At 59.5% G+C, this 14,511-nt stretch overlaps 2 protein-coding genes across 3 annotated transcripts; both read left to right on the top strand.

The window, feature by feature from the left end:
- Positions 1–17: 17 nt before the first annotated feature.
- On the top strand, positions 18–6,722 carry CLK2 (CDC like kinase 2). Of its 2 annotated transcripts, none has more exons than XM_019556866.1 (12): positions 18–213; positions 309–543; positions 2,234–2,327; positions 2,689–2,755; positions 3,090–3,206; positions 3,409–3,575; positions 4,015–4,109; positions 4,543–4,672; positions 5,025–5,107; positions 5,234–5,313; positions 5,553–5,643; positions 6,066–6,722. In XM_019556866.1, exons 1-12 carry the CDS (start codon positions 44–46, stop codon positions 6,246–6,248), a joined length of 1,512 nt encoding a protein of 503 aa, XP_019412411.1. In that variant the 5' UTR covers positions 18–43; the 3' UTR covers positions 6,249–6,722. The 2 variants fall into 2 exon arrangements, with proteins under 2 accessions (XP_019412411.1, XP_019412410.1); XM_019556865.1 differs by having other exon boundaries at positions 2,231–2,327.
- A 3,625-nt stretch (positions 6,723–10,347) lies between these two features.
- Positions 10,348–14,118, top strand: SCAMP3 (secretory carrier membrane protein 3). Its single transcript, XM_019556867.1, has 9 exons — positions 10,348–10,455; positions 10,650–10,727; positions 11,069–11,212; positions 11,371–11,491; positions 11,604–11,732; positions 11,904–12,063; positions 12,551–12,652; positions 12,868–12,985; positions 13,175–14,118. Exons 1-9 carry the CDS (start codon positions 10,405–10,407, stop codon positions 13,319–13,321), a joined length of 1,050 nt encoding a protein of 349 aa, XP_019412412.1. The 5' UTR covers positions 10,348–10,404; the 3' UTR covers positions 13,322–14,118.
- The last annotated feature ends 393 nt before the right edge of the window (positions 14,119–14,511 follow it).

Raw genomic sequence — 14,511 nt, 5'->3', positions numbered from 1 at the left:
CTCCGCCCGGGCCCGGCACTGACGCCGCCGCCGCCCCCCGCAGATGCCTCACTCGCGGAGGTACCGCTCGTCGGAGCGCAGCAGCCGCGGCAGCTACCGCGAGCGCTACCGCAGCCGCAAACACAAGCGGCGGCGCTCGCGGTCCCGCTCCAGCAGCAGCGAGCGGGACCGACGGCACCGGCGGGAGGACAGCTACCACGTGCGCTCCCGGAGGTGAGTGCCCGCCAGCACCACCGCGGCCCACCGCCTCCTTGCCGGCCGGGGCTGCCCTCGTGGGGCAGGTCCCAGCCACTCTCCTCCCGCCCTAGTTACGATGACCACTCGGTGGACCGGCGAGCCTACGACCGGCGCTACTGCGACAGCTACCGGCGCAACGACTACAGCCGCGAGCGCGGAGAGGCCTACTATGACGCCGAGTACCGCCACTCCTACGAGTACCGGCGCTCCCGGGACCGCGAGGGCAGCTACCGCAGCTGCAAGAGCAGCCGGCGTAAGCACAGGCGGAGACGGCGCCGCAGCCGGTCCTTTAGTCGCTCCTCATCGGTGAGTACCCAACTGCACGCTGCTCCTTACCCTTTCTCTCCCAGGTGGCGAGCTGGGTAAGTAGCAAACTTCCTTCCTTACGTGGTTTCTGAGTGCGCTTCAAATAACTAAACAACTTTGGTGCGGGCAGCAGCCCCTCAACATGCCAGAGTCGTGGCTGCCCGGTCCCTGGAGGGCGCAGGCAGGTCCCGAGGTCTGTCGGGGGTAACCGCTGTCCGCAGGGGCTGCAGCCCCCAGCCTGCATCCCTGCCGCTGTTGTGCGCTGGTGTTGGTGTTACGGTACCGTAGGGACTCCCGCTCGGGGCTCTGCCTTCTTTGCTGCAGAGAGCTCAGTCTGGCTCTGGCCAAGAGCCTGGCCCCTGCCAGGCCACAGCTGTGCTTCTCCTTCGGGGCGGTCTGTGGCAGCAGGCCCAGCCCCCCATGTCTGAGCTGGAGGCACAGTGCCTGGCTCCAGCCCCTGCTATGCGAGGGGGCTCTGGTCGAGTGAATCGGCCTGTAGAGCAGTCATTCAGATGGAGATGGCCATGCAGGCTCTTCCCAGCATAGTGTCTTGGCTTCCTTTTCTTGTCTGTTCTGTCACTTGCCTTCCACGTCCATTAGGGCCAAGAGGCATGATCTCTGCACCTGGGGCTCTCTCCGATGCCTGCTGTGGCTTGGCTGTGCCTTGGGGCTGCTCTAGGTCAAGGGCTTTGTATTCGGGGTGGGGGTCAAGTCCCTGGGCTTCTGGCTGGTCCCTCTGAAATGTGGGGTTTCCTAGGTGAAGAACCGTGGCAGGGACTCTTTCTTTTTTGGTGCAGTCTCTTGTCTGACTCGTTTTAGGCTTTTCCTCTTCCCCATTCCCCATCTCTTGGGGAGCTAGTTGCCAGGACCGGCTTTTTTGAGGGGGTGGAGGGTGGACTTGGAGGTGTCCGATCGGCGTTGGGGCAGTTACTAGTGAGGTCTGTCCGGTTCTGGATGAAATGTTGTGCAGACACTTGCTTCTGAAGCCTCCTAGCTCTTCCTAGCCTCCTAGCTCTATGGCACTGGGGGAAAGCCATGGCTTGGGCTGTTGGAATGGGGAGGGGGCCATGTGGGGGCAGCCTGGCCCTTTGTTTTGAAGGATTTTGCAGTGCGCCGCCTGCAGCTGCCCTTCCACGGCAGCTGATGCAAGGATGCGAGCCCCTCACTGCAGCCACTGAGCCTCGGCTGCAGAGCTGTGTCTCCGTGTGCTCTCCTGGCTTTAATGCAAACCTGAATGTCAGCACCGTTCCTATTCAAAGCCCCGGAAGAGCGAGAGCAGCCGGCTCCCTCCGGGGTCCCCCCTTTCCCCTGCTTGTCTTGGCTCTGGCGCTGGTTCGGGTGGGGCTATTTTGTAGGATTTTTTTTTTCTTTTTTTTCTTTTTTTTCTTAATCCTTTTTTTTTTTTTTTTTTTTTTTTTTTTTTTTTTTTGCTACAACGAAAAGCAAACTGTTTTTTGTTTTTTTTTTTCTTTTCTGAGCTAGTGTGTTGTATCTTGACATGTTCCCTTGCAATATCCCTATCGTTATATATTCCTCTGTGCCGTATGAATTGGCTGGGAATCTCCTGCAACCCCTCCTCAAACAACCATGTGAATTTCCAAACCAACCAATGCGTGACGCCGGCTGCTGCGCTGGTTTGAAATCTGATTGGCTGGTGAATGATGAATTCCCTGTCTGCCCGGGCCAGCAGCGGAGTCGACCGAGCAGCAGAAGGGCCAAGAGTGTGGAAGATGACGACGAGGGGCATCTGATCTATCGCGTCGGCGACTGGCTACAAGAAAGATGTACAGCCGAATCGTAACATAATTTAGCTCTCTAGTTAAGCTCCCATCGCAGTCGCAGATCTGTCTTATCTTTGTTTCATTTTATTTTCATTGTTTATTAAAGAGAAGCCCTCTCTCCCCCCCGCCCCCTTTTATTAAAGCTACGTATATATTCTATACTGTTACTGCAGTGCCAGGGACGTAGGGCAGTTGCCTTGTGCAGCCGGTCTCGGCCTTCCGCCCTGCCGGTCTCCAGCGTGCAGGCTAGGTGTTGCAATGCATTCTTCTCTGCCTTGTGTACGTGCCACGGCCAGGTCCCGCTCTCCACCTCATGGCCATTTCTCTCTCTCTCTCTCTCTCTGTCTCTCCCCCTCCCTCTCAGATGAGATCATTAGCACCCTAGGAGAAGGCACATTTGGCCGAGTGGTGCAGTGCGTGGATCACCGGAGGTAGGCATACTGCCAAGCTGGCAATACCATGCTAGGTTGCTGCCTTCCTGGGGGGAAGCACAGGTTCAGCAGCCTTGCTCATGTGGGGGCTGGAGTGTCAGGGCGATCAAGTCCCTTCTTATACAGACTCGGTGTGCACTGATCTGATCCAGCCCTGTTCATGGTCCCCATGGAATGGGCTGGGATGGACCAGGGGGTAAAATCTGCTGTCTCAGCTGCTAGGGGTCACTGGGGCTCTAACACATGGCCCCAGGATGGGTGGAGGTTGTGGTGTCCATGTCCCTCGGAGCCACGTGGGCCTCAGGCTCACAGTCCTGTTCCTGCCTCTCCCCAGGGGTGGTGCACGCGTTGCGCTCAAAATCATAAAGAACGTGGAGAAGTACAAGGAGGCTGCGCGGCTGGAGATCAACGTGCTGGAGAAGATAAATGAGAAGGACCCAGAGAACAAGAAGTGAGTAGTGTGTGTGGGAGCGTAGGAAATCTGGGCTGTCCCCGTTCATTGACCTGGCTGAGGACAGGGTTGGCCTTGGGACAGCTTCTCGTAGGCACCTGGCTCCTCCGTGAGTTGTGCCGTGGATGAAGTGACAGCACAGTGAGAGCAGGGCAGGGGTGCGAGCGGCATGACTGCCCATAACCCCAGCATCTTCTCTCAGCCTCTGCGTGCGGATGTTCGACTGGTTCGACTACCATGGCCACATGTGCATCTCTTTTGAGCTGCTGGGGCTCAGCACGTTCGACTTCCTGAAGGATAACAACTATCTGCCTTACCCCATCCACCAAGTGCGGCACATGGCCTTCCAGGTGTGCCAGGCAGTGAGATGTGAGTGTCGGTGCTGCCACCTTCGCGCTGAGCTGGCAATGTGCATGACGGAGTGTGAGCCCTGGCCTCAGCAGCTCAGTTCTGCAACTGATGGGCTATGGCAGCCGGCTGCTGTCAGAAGGACTGCCCTGTGAATCCCAAGGCTGAACCATTCCTGCCCACCAGGGTTAGGGGTGAACCCACTGTCCCTTGCCTGGCTGTGCAGGAGGTGTGGGCACAGGTCTGGGCATCTGCTTTCCATCGGTCCAGAGGCTCTGTGTGCTGAGCCTCCAGGACCCAGGCCCACCTGCCTTTTGGCTGGGGAAGAGCTGGGTAGTTTGCAGTGGTTGCTGAATGCGGTGTCAAACTGGACATGGTATGGGTGGGTTAATGGATGGTTTAACCCTTAGGCTAGGCCGTGCAGCCATCACACCCCTGACTGATCCCCTTTCTTCCGCAGTTCTACATGACAATAAGCTCACCCATACAGACCTCAAACCTGAGAACATCCTCTTTGTGAGCTCTGACTATGAGCTCACCTACAACTTGGAAAAGGTAAAGGGGTAGCTTTGGGGGATCCTGGTGTCTCCAGCCCTGTGGGAGGGGGGGGACGTTATGAAAACAGCATGCGTGGCTGGGCAGGGCACTTGTGACGGTGCTGTAGGGAGCTCCTTGGGAGTGGTCTCCCCTGTCCCAGATGAGGTGGGATTCATGGGGTTCATGTGTCAGTTCAGGTCCTGGGCAGCTTGTGAACAGCCTATACTTTGTTCTGTAGTCAGGCAGCAGGGCTTCAAGGGTCTTGGGGTCTGAGAGGAGCCTCATGGCTTGTTTTCTGGGCATAGTGGATGGGCAGAGCTAAAACGTGGCTGTCAGTTCCACACATCTACAAGGTGTTGGCATCTGTGGTCCCTGCCTGGGCACTAGCTGCCTGAGGAACTGTGCCTGCATGGTGAGACCGTGACACCAGCATCTTGTTCTCCTGTCTTAGAAGCGGGATGAGCGGAGTGTGAAGAGCACAGCCATCAGGGTGGTGGATTTTGGCAGCGCCACATTTGATCACGAGCACCACAGCACGATTGTCTCCACCCGGCACTACCGGGCCCCAGAGGTCATCCTGGGTAGGTCAGCAGCCTCGGCCCAGCCAGAGACCCTCAAGGGCTAGCACCCCTGTCCAAAGGGCTCATCATACTAGATGCACATTGTAGCCCTGCTTGCCGGGTATGACAGTTGCCCCAGCTTCACGCCTGGTGTCGTGGACTTTGCAGAGCTTGTTGGGAAAACCACTTGACATCCAGTAGTCAATGTGCTGGTCCTACAAAGGCAGCCAGGCTTGGAGCTCAGGGCTCTGCTTCCACAGCACAGTACCTGTTAGTGTGGACTGTGGGGTAGGAGTCCCTTTGGCAGCTGCGTTTTGCAGGGCTTGCATAGCCACTGCTTTTTCACTCTGGTGATAATCTCTCTATCTCCTAGAGCTCGGTTGGAGCCAGCCCTGTGATGTGTGGAGCATTGGCTGCATCATCTTTGAGTACTATGTGGGCTTCACCCTGTTCCAGGTGAGAACCACATCCTCTCTGTGCCCAGCAGCCTGGAGCTGTAGGAGGCAGATGCTTGCATAAAGGGGGTGGAGTCTGCCATGTGCTTTTGCTTGGTGTGCAGGGCCAACCTGTTCTTTCTTCTAGACCCACGACAATCGGGAGCATCTAGCCATGATGGAAAGGATTCTGGGGCCAATTCCTTCTCGCATGATCCGGAAGACCAGGTGAGTAAGGCTGGCTGCTGTGGAATGGAGCCCACCCCCCCTCCCAGGAAGTTGGGCCTGGGTAGACTCCTCTCAGCTGCAGGGCCCAGGGACTGCTGGGGCGGGTCACTTTTTCTATCTGCGTTGCTGCTTGGCCATAGTGGTTTGTAGCAGCGGGGAGGCAGGTGTCTGGGTGAGTCCCTGCTAGGGCATGGCTATGGCACCAGTACCCACGCCCTTCTGCTACTTTATCTTGACAGGAAGCAAAAGTATTTCTACCATGGTCGCCTGGACTGGGATGAGAACACTTCTGCGGGCCGCTATGTCCGTGAGAACTGCAAACCACTGCAGGTAAGGCAAAAGAGCAGGGTGGGCAGGAGCTCTGAGCTAGGGCACCCTTCTCCCCTGGAACGGTCTGTGCCTGCCATGGCTTACAAGAACCCAGGCTCTGCAACCAGCAGGCCTGTGACTATAGTCTGCTGGGAACTACCAAGAGGCTTTGCTTATGTGGCTTCTTAGTGTGGCCTGGGACTTCCACTGTAGACTGAGGCACAGTGGGAAAGGTGGCAGGAACTTGACCATCTGTCTGGGATGGGAGAGGGAAGAAAACCCATGGGAGATCTGGGATGGGGGAGCAGGCCCTAAAATCACGCATACTCTTGCTAAGGCTCCCCAGCTATGACCCCAGGAAGTGAGAACGCCCAGCTATGCTTGGGCAAGGCCCATGGGCCCTGGTGCCTGCCGCTGTGACCCCTCCCTCCTTCCTTCCCCAGAGGTACCTGACCTCAGAGGCTGAGGACCACCACCGCCTCTTCGACCTCATCGAGAGCCTGCTGGAGTACGAGCCGTCCAAGCGCATCACCCTGGCCGAGGCGCTCAAGCACCCATTCTTCGATGTGCTGAAGATGGAGCTGAGCACAAAGGTGTGGGACTCTAGCCGAGACATCAGCCGGTGACACTGCCGACACCAGTGTGCCCTCAGGTTCTAGCCCCTGTGGAGGCCTGTGTGATTTGTATCAGACACTTGGTGCTTTTTTATACAAGAAAGACTCCTGGACCCTTTTGTTACTGTGTAAAGCTGTTAATATGTGAGATATTGTACATAGCCCATATTCTATATCAGCCTCCGAGCCGTGGGCCTAACCACCTGCTGCCGCTGCCACCGTTGCCCTAAAACATGGGGCCTTTGTCCATGATGTAAATACTTTTCTTCACATGTTACTTTGTCTCTGGTCCTCATCCCCTGCCCCTCAGAGTGTGAATACCCCGGGGCTCCTGGCTGCCTGTAGCTCTTCCTTTCCTTGTAAGTTATGAAGCTGGTGGGATCGCATGGGAATTATTTTTTGGATCAATGTCATAGCCCATCCCCACACCAGAGTTTTATAAGAATTTTGTACAGTCTTTGTGAAAATAAATATGAAGTGACTTAACCTTTCAGGGCATCTTCCCAATTTGCATCCAGGCCGGTGGGGCCTGGTTTGCCTGCCATCTCCCCACGGTCTGGCTTTGGCCTGTACTGCCCTGACAGCAGCCAGGGTGGGTGTCATTGGCCCCCTGCTTCGGTGACTCGTACCTCCAATCTTCTCCTCTTCCCTGTAGAGGGAGGGTCTGTTCCTGTGTTGTTACACTGGAAAGCAGAGGCCTTGCTGACTGGCTTTGACCGAGCTGTTGCAATTCAGCAGCCAGGGTTGCTGTGCGGGGGCTGGGGCTGGATCCGAGTTGAGCCCTAGGGCGGGGCAGTCCTGTGCCCAGGCTGCTTCCATGGCCAGCTCTGAGTAGGCCGAAGCCAAGGACAGCTAGTGTCCATCACCAGACTCCTCTCCTTTGTATGTGCCCTCCTGCATGCCTCCAGGCTCTGTAGCCCTCTTGTTGGTAGGCCACGTTAGTAAGGCTGGGCCTTCATGCCTCTGCAGGGGCCAACTCTGGCCCTAGCTCTCCCAGTCTTGGTACCCAGCAATCCAGGCTGAAGGGGGTCCAGGTCATCAGGAACCCTTGTGTAGGAAGTAGAGCACATGCTGGCTCTACTCTGGAGCAGCCTCTCCTTCTCACAATCAATGTTTGGTGGTCAGAAAGAGCCAAATGTGAAATGCAGCCAGGTCCTATGACTGGAAGGCCAGAGGCTATTTTAGGCCACGGTGGCAAACCTGGGCTTCAGGAAGTGCCATGGGCTCCTAATGTCCCTGCAAAGCGGAGTGAGTCCAAGCCCTCAGGCCTCGTGCTGTCCTCTGGATTTAGGAAGTGGCAGCACTGTTTAAGAGCGGTGGCTGCTGCGACATCCGAGTCTGGGGGCCCCCATAACTAATAATCCCTTGGCAGGCTCTTGTTACCCAAACACAAGGACACGCAGATTTCTTCCAAGGGAGCTGGCAGGGCCGTGGCTGATAGTGGAGTGTTCACAACGATTCTTGGCTCGTGTGCTGGAAAAGCCCCGGGGGGCTGAGGGGAGATGAGACAGATGCACAAGGAGCCATTATGTGGGGTGCTTATTGCTCTGCTGATGCACCATATGGCTACAGCAGACGGTCCTAGCCTAGCACCCTGTCATCACTCTGAGGGATAAAGAAAAACCCAGCTTCAGCTGCAGTTAGTGGGGGCTGAGTTTGAGACCGGGGCGGGTGACATTGAGTTGTCTTTGTGTGCTTCTGATCCCGACTTAAAGAGCTTGGGCTGGGAGCTTTACTTTGTGCTCCTCAGCACTGCTTGTCCAAAGCCGCTGTGGAGACAGACCAGGCAGCACCTAGGAGTGAGCCCAGCAGAACCAGAGGCTGCTGTGCTAGCTGTCAGCACCCGGAGGAGTGCAGGTGAGAGGCAGTTCTAATGTCTGCCCATTCCTGTCCCCAGCTAGGGCCCCTGGAGTTGAAAGGATTCCTGCCCTTCACACCCTCCCCCATGTTCCCTGTACAGCCTGAAAGACCGAGGCCACAGCACTGCCCAGAACCTGACAGCTCTAGGGAGGTGAAGTGCTATCAGGCTAGTGCTCTTGTGGGGGAGTACAGCAGAGCTGCAGCCATGCACGCTCCCCACAGCTCCTCTCCAGACCCTGGGGATTGGAGAGTGCTCTGCAGCCTTGGGGCCTGTGCAAGTGCTGCCAGGTACTGAATTCACAGGACTGTCTCTGGCCAGGCAGGTGGTTCTTGTGTGCCCTACGTGGCTGGTTCCCAGAAAAATGAGCGAGTATCTTGGCACAGGGCATTCGCTGAGCTCGCTGTTGTGTGGCTAACAACCAAGTATGAGGTGTTGGAGAATCAGGAGGTGCAAAGCCATCCAAATTCTGTCTTGCTGCAGATTCCTCGCTGACTAGCTTGGCTAGGTAAACCCCACAGTGGTGCCTCCCCATGCTCTAGGCTCGTGGCTGGGGGGTTGGGTCCCGGCATCCAAGTTCTTTTTCTGTTGCTTGGACAGCACTAACTGCTGTCACCGCTTCCTCTGCTCCAGCCTCTGCTCACAGCCTCCAGCCCATTTTCCGTTCATGGAGTCTGCGGTGAAATCGGCTTTCAGGGTCCCAGTGAAACAACTTTTCTCCTGCATCTCTGCTGACCTCAGGGACAAGGATTTCCAAACCCAGGGAGGCTTCACAAAGGGCCCAGGAGAACACCACAACCCGAAGGCCCAGGAGGAGAAGTAAGAGCCCTGCCGCTTCTAGCTGAGGGGGCTGAGATTCTGGCCCAGCTGCTTGGTTTGTATCCCCAAGACTCGCACACAGGGAGTCTGTTGTGATGGGTCTGTCTGTATGGAGCCATCTTCAGGCAGCTTAATTTCCTTCCTCTTGCTCCTGTTATGCCCAGGGTGAGCACCAAGTTTGGCTAGGACTGGCAGAGGGTTGTGGGGCAGCTGGGCCAAGGGGTGGCACAGCCTTCTCTGGTCTAAGGTTCCTGCTCCCTGGTAAAGCCCGTCATCCCCCTACCCCAGGCAAGCCCTGAGCTGTCGCCTGCTGACGCTCTTTTTTCCGGTGCAGAGGCGAGCGGGACGCCTTCTACGTTCAGAAGAAAGCCGAGCGTGCAGCCATGAGGGCCCAGCTCCGCAAGAAATACCGGCTGCCCGAGGTGAGGGTCTTGCTGCTGGGGGACAACTCAGCTGCTTCGTGGGCTGCTCAACTGGAGCAGGTTTGGGTTAGAGCCTGGGAGTGCTGCAGGGGCTGGGCAGCCCTGCCCGCGTGCCCTCGCAGCTCTCGGCTCCGGGTCTGTCCCTGCTCCCTGGCTGCTCGTTGCCGTGCGCTGCAGCTCCAACTGGGAAGGGAGGAAATTTTTGCCCCAACAGTCCCAGTCACGCAGGGAGGGGGTGGGCCGAGCTCCTGACGTCCTGCACTAACTGCCATCCCCTTCCCCTTCCTCCCCAGAACAAGGCAGACACGCAGCAGCTGCGGGCAGCTGGCACAAAGGTGCCAGCGGGTCGGGCCCTCGCAGCACTGGTGAGGCCCTTTGCCGGGCTGGCGGACCTGGACCTCGGCTCGTGGAAGAACGGAGGCGAAAGCCCGGTGCAGGCTCCGCGGCCGTGCCGGCAGCGCCCGCTCGTGTGCCCCAGGCTGGCGGCGGAGGCGGCTCCTGCCAGGGGACAGGGCCCTGGTGCCTGGGGGCGCAGAGCCTGCCCTGGGCCCCAGGGAACGGGCAGCTCGGCCCGCACCAGGTGTGACCAGGCCCCGGGCAGGCTCGGATCAGTGCCTTGCGCCGGGCCGTAGCCATTAAACCGTCGAGACGCCGCCGCCTCAGTATGTGTCTGCTCGGGACCCGGGGGGGAGGACACGGGGCGGCCCCTCGACCGGCGCAGCGACAACAAAATGGCAGCACAGGCTGGGCCTCACCCCGGCTCTCTGGAGACCGCAACTCCCGGCGTGTCTCGCGGCTCCGACCACGTGCCCGGCAAGCCCCGCCCCCCAGGTTTAAGCTCGGAGCGGGAGGGGCGCTGGCCCCTCCCAGCATGCAGCGCGGCGGACGCATCACGTGCACCCCATGGGGCGGGCTGGGGGGCGCATGCGCATGGCCGGGCCGCTGCGGGGGTTCCCCGGCGCGGTGGGCGGGGCTGGTGACGTCAGAGGCGTGGCAGCCAATAAGCGGCGGCCGGGGGGCAGCGGAGGCCTCTGGTTCTGGCGAGGCGGGGGGTCCCGGCGCTGTCGACATGGCCCAGCGCGGGCCCGGCACCTTCGGGGCGCCCAGCAACCCCTTCGAGGTGCGCCCTGGGTCCGGCCCGCTCCGGACGGTGGGGGGGAGCCGGGGGCGAGGTCGCGGCGGCGGCCCTCAGGGGCTGTGTGTTGGGGTGTGGTCATCGGTGGGGTCTGCGGGGAACCCGGGAATGAACAGCCCTCGGAGCAGGGAGGCCCCCGGAGCCGCGGCTGGCACGTGAGCGTGGTCGATGTCTTGCAGGATCCCGCTGTGGTGCAGCACGAGGGCAGCAGGGAGTATGCGACGCTGGAGGTGTACAACCCCTTCGACACCCCGGGGGTGAGGAGCCTGGGGCAGCACAGGGCTGCTGCGGTCCTTCAGCTGGGCCGTCGGCGCGGCGTTGAGGGGAGCAGGTGCCGCCGGGCTCGTGCAGTTGTCAGGGGACGAGACCTGCTGCAGCTGCGGCACTCGGGCCTGTGCCTGGAGCGAGGGCTTGGGGACTCCCCTGGCCCAACAGGACGATGCCTTAGGGCCCTGTCCCCAGGCACTTGGGAACTGGTGTCTCCAGTCTTCAGGCTCTCGGTTGCTCTGTGTCTTACCTGCTCCCTGCCGTCGCCCTGGCACTTGCCCTGTGCCACGAGCAATCTCGGTGACTGAAGGTGTTTCTCTGTCTGCTGCAGCCACTCCCTCCCTACCAGCCACAGGTGGGCACTCAGCCTCCTCCACCGGCTGCCGGCATGCCTCAGCCACCAGCCCCTGCTGTGCAGCCCCCCAGGAAGCCAAGCCCCACGGAGCCCAAGAACTATGGCTCCTATGGCACTCAGGTAATGGGGCCAGGCCTGACCGCTCCCCTCGCCGGCCAGCTAGATCCTGTGCTGCCCGAGAGGGGTTGGTGCCCTTGGGTAGAGTTGGAGAAGGGAGTGTGGGAGCAGCTGGTGCTTGGGCCATGCGAACTGACCCCTCCTGCTGCTTCCGCCATTAGGCGTCCACAGCGGCAGCCACAGCCGAGCTGCTGAAGAGGCAAGAGGAACTGAACCGGAAGGCAGAGGAGCTGGACAGGCGGGAGCGGGAGCTGCAAAATGCTGCTCTGGGAAGTGCTGCAAGTACGTGCTGGAGCTGCTCATGGTGGGGCAAGGGCAAATGTCACCCTGCTGCTGGGGCCCAGCAGGCTCTGGCCTCCTGCTCTGGTCTCATACCTTCCCTATGGCTTGGCAGTGAAACAGAACAACTGGCCCCCGCTGCCCTCCTTCTGCCCTATGAAACCCTGCTTCTACCAGGACATCCCAGTAGAAATCCCCATGGAGTTCCAGAAAACTGTCTCCACTATGTACTACCTCTGGATGGGTGAGCTGGGGTGCGCCCAGAGTGCAGAGACTACGCTGTGCTGGGGGCAGGGTGCAGACTGGGGCTAGGGCCTGGGCATATACCTCCTTGTCCTTACAAGAATGGGGTGCTACTGTGGGGAGGGCTGGGCTCTGGTGTCCCACAACCTCTCATCTGCTGCCTTCTTCTCAGCCAGCGCCATTGCTCTCTTCCTGAACTTCGTGGCCTCCCTGGCTTGGTTCTGTGTGGAACCGACAGCTGGTTCCGACTTTGGTCTCTCCATCCTCTGGGCTCTCCTCTACACCCCTTGCTCCTTTGTGTGCTGGTACAGGCCAATGTACAAAGCCTTCAGGTATGTCATAGTGCAGCTCTGGGGCTTGGGAAGCAGTGGGCCAGGGCCCAGGGGCTGCTGTTTCATCCAGGTCCTTTGGAGATTGCAGACTTCCCTGCTCTTGGCTTTGGCTTTGATATCCTGGAAACCTCCATGGGTTTCCAAGGGTTTCTGGACTATAGAGACCTCCAGCTCAGCTCAAGTGGGGGAAGTTGCAATGGTCTAGGCATAACTGACTCTGAAAACCATGCTTCCCCTGGATCCTGGGTTGCTGCCTTCAACCCACTGTCCCCATCATGTACCCCAGTCCTCGGGTACAGGGCTGGCAGGAGTGCTCCCTGGAAACTGCTTGCTCAGGCTGTGGGTAACTGGACAGGATGCTTCCATGTGGGTAAAGCCCCTGTAGGCAGACCACCTGTGCTGTCAGCTGCTGCTTTGGGGCCCCATGCTGGGGGAGAGGAGGTGGTTCTTGTGGGCACCATGCCCTAACGTGAGCCTTCCCTTCCAGGAGCGACAGCTCGTTCAACTTCTTCGTCTTCTTCTTCATCTTCTTTATCCAGGACATTGTGTATGTCCTGCAGGCTGTTGGGATCCCACACTCAGGGTTCAGGTAGGGGGCACAGCTCCACTCTCCCCAGCCCAGCCATGCTGCTCCCTGCCACATGTGCCTGGACTCGGGCTGGGCTATCCAGTTCCCCATGGCAGGAGTGGGGTTAGGCATCCAGCCTATGGAGCATGCTGTGCTGGAGCAGGTACAAGGAGCCTGTGTCTACAGGCGCTGGGGGGTGCAGGGAGCTTGTATTCTATGACGGCCTCTTCTTGCAGCGGCTGGATATTGAGTCTGACTGTGCTGAGGAAGAACTCTGCTGTGGCAGTGCTCACAATCCTGGTATCCCTGCTCTTCACGGCGGTGGCTGTGCTGGGTGTTATCATGCTGAAGAGGGTGAGTGTCTCCCCTGGCTGTGCCTAGGGCAGGCTCCCAGCTTGCCCTAACTCCAGGGGCCTAGCTGAGCCTGCTGCACAACGGAGTCTCCTTGAGTTGGGTAGGTCCTGCTGCAGCCTAGGGCCTGTGGAGCAGTTATGGGCAGCTGTGTGGGCTACAAGCTATGTGTGATACTGTCCTTTCTCTTAGATCCACTCTATATACCGTCGGACGGGCGCCAGCTTCCAGAAAGCACAAGAGGAGTTTGCTGCCGGGGTGTTCTCGAACCAAGCAGTGCGCACGGCCGCAGCCAATGCCGCAGCAGGGGCAGCGAGCAATGCCTTCCAGGCCAAGTAGTACTGGGCCAGCCCTGGCTCAGGCCTCACCTACAGGCTGCTCCCACATGGGGAAACCACACTGCACTTTCATCGGTCCCTGTGTCTGCATCAGTTGGTCGGAGGCTGCCTCATCCCAGCTTGGAAACACTAATGCCTACTCTACCCCTTTCCTCCCAGGTCAAGGCCTTTCCCCTGGCTGCATGCTCCATGCCCAGAGGCTGAGTGCCCCTCTACATGTAGGAGCAGGCTTGTGGGTGTGGGCCTGTCTGCTTTCCTGGCTCCCTTTTAGCCCCTGCCACCTGCGGAGGGTGGGAGGTGTGGGTGTCAAGGCGAGGGGGGACCTAGTGCTATCTTCTGGTGCCCTGTAAGACCCTCCATGAAGCTCTTGCCCCAAGTCCTGCCAAGGGGAAGGCTTGGTGATTTGATGCAGCTGTTGTGATGCCCTGGGCCTGGGTGGGGAGGGGAGTCACAGTGGACCACTGCCCTGCTGTGGGGTAGCCCTTATTGGGGAAGGGCAGTGCCAGGGCAGCTGCCTGGCTCCCTCCTGCTGCTGCCTGCCTGCTTGGTGCCTTCTCAAGGGCTCCAGAGCTGGTGCTGCTGCTCTGCATGTGAGGGGCTCCATAGGGTCCTTTCCCAGCAGCATGAACAGGTGCTGCACTGCTTTCCCTGTCCCTCTTGGGCCAAGGAGCTGTTGTAGCCTGGCTGCCTCCACGCTGGCCCTTTGGGAGCTATTCTTAGCACCCCACACCCAGGCATGGCCTGGGCTGCTTCCCCTGCCAGCATTCCTCCTTTCTCCCAGTTTCCTGCTTCGGGCTGTGCCCCAGCCCCCTGGGGCAGCCTGGGCTGCAGGTGCAGGGGGGGCTGGACATGGAGCCACTTGCCTTCCGGTGCCCTGAGGCTGCCCTCTGCCTTCCTGGGCCCCTTTACTGGAGCATCCTTCACCAGCTGTAGTCCCTTGAGCCCTGCCTTCCCGTCTCGTGTGCGGCTGTGCGGGGGCAGGGCTGGCCCTCGGGCTGGGCCCTGCCGTGGGCCGCGTGGTGCTCGGCGGAGCCCTGCGGCCCCCGCGTCCGGCTCTCTGTCCTGATGCGTCTTGCTGCACCGCGCGGAGCTTTGGTTTTTATTTAAGAGAATAAAGGATGGTGACTCTGCTCCCGAGCGTGGGGCTGTGTGGGGAGGGCGGCGGGTCCCGGCCCCGCCCGGGGGGCGCGG

Source organism: Crocodylus porosus, unplaced genomic scaffold (assembly GCF_001723895.1).
Source record: "Crocodylus porosus isolate Cpor-Errol unplaced genomic scaffold, CroPor_comp1, whole genome shotgun sequence".
Classification (NCBI taxonomy): Eukaryota; Metazoa; Chordata; order Crocodylia; family Crocodylidae; genus Crocodylus; species Crocodylus porosus.
Note: the sequence above shows the minus strand (reverse complement) of the source record. Positions and strands in the feature narration are given on the sequence as shown.

Bases quoted from the DNA above. Each gene is read 5' to 3' on its own strand.
- CLK2 (XM_019556865.1), top strand. From the start codon at position 44: ATGCCTCACTCGCGGAGGTACCGCTCGTCGGAGCGCAGCAGCCGCGGC. The intron at 214-308 runs GTGAGTGCCCGC...CTCCCGCCCTAG, and splicing joins TACCACGTGCGCTCCCGGAG to TTACGATGACCACTCGGTGG. The intron at 2,756-3,089 runs GTAGGCATACTG...GCCTCTCCCCAG, and splicing joins CAGTGCGTGGATCACCGGAG to GGGTGGTGCACGCGTTGCGC.
- SCAMP3 (XM_019556867.1), top strand. From the start codon at position 10,405: ATGGCCCAGCGCGGGCCCGGCACCTTCGGGGCGCCCAGCAACCCCTTC. The intron at 10,456-10,649 runs GTGCGCCCTGGG...GATGTCTTGCAG, and splicing joins CGCCCAGCAACCCCTTCGAG to GATCCCGCTGTGGTGCAGCA. The intron at 11,213-11,370 runs GTAATGGGGCCA...TTCCGCCATTAG, and splicing joins ATGGCTCCTATGGCACTCAG to GCGTCCACAGCGGCAGCCAC.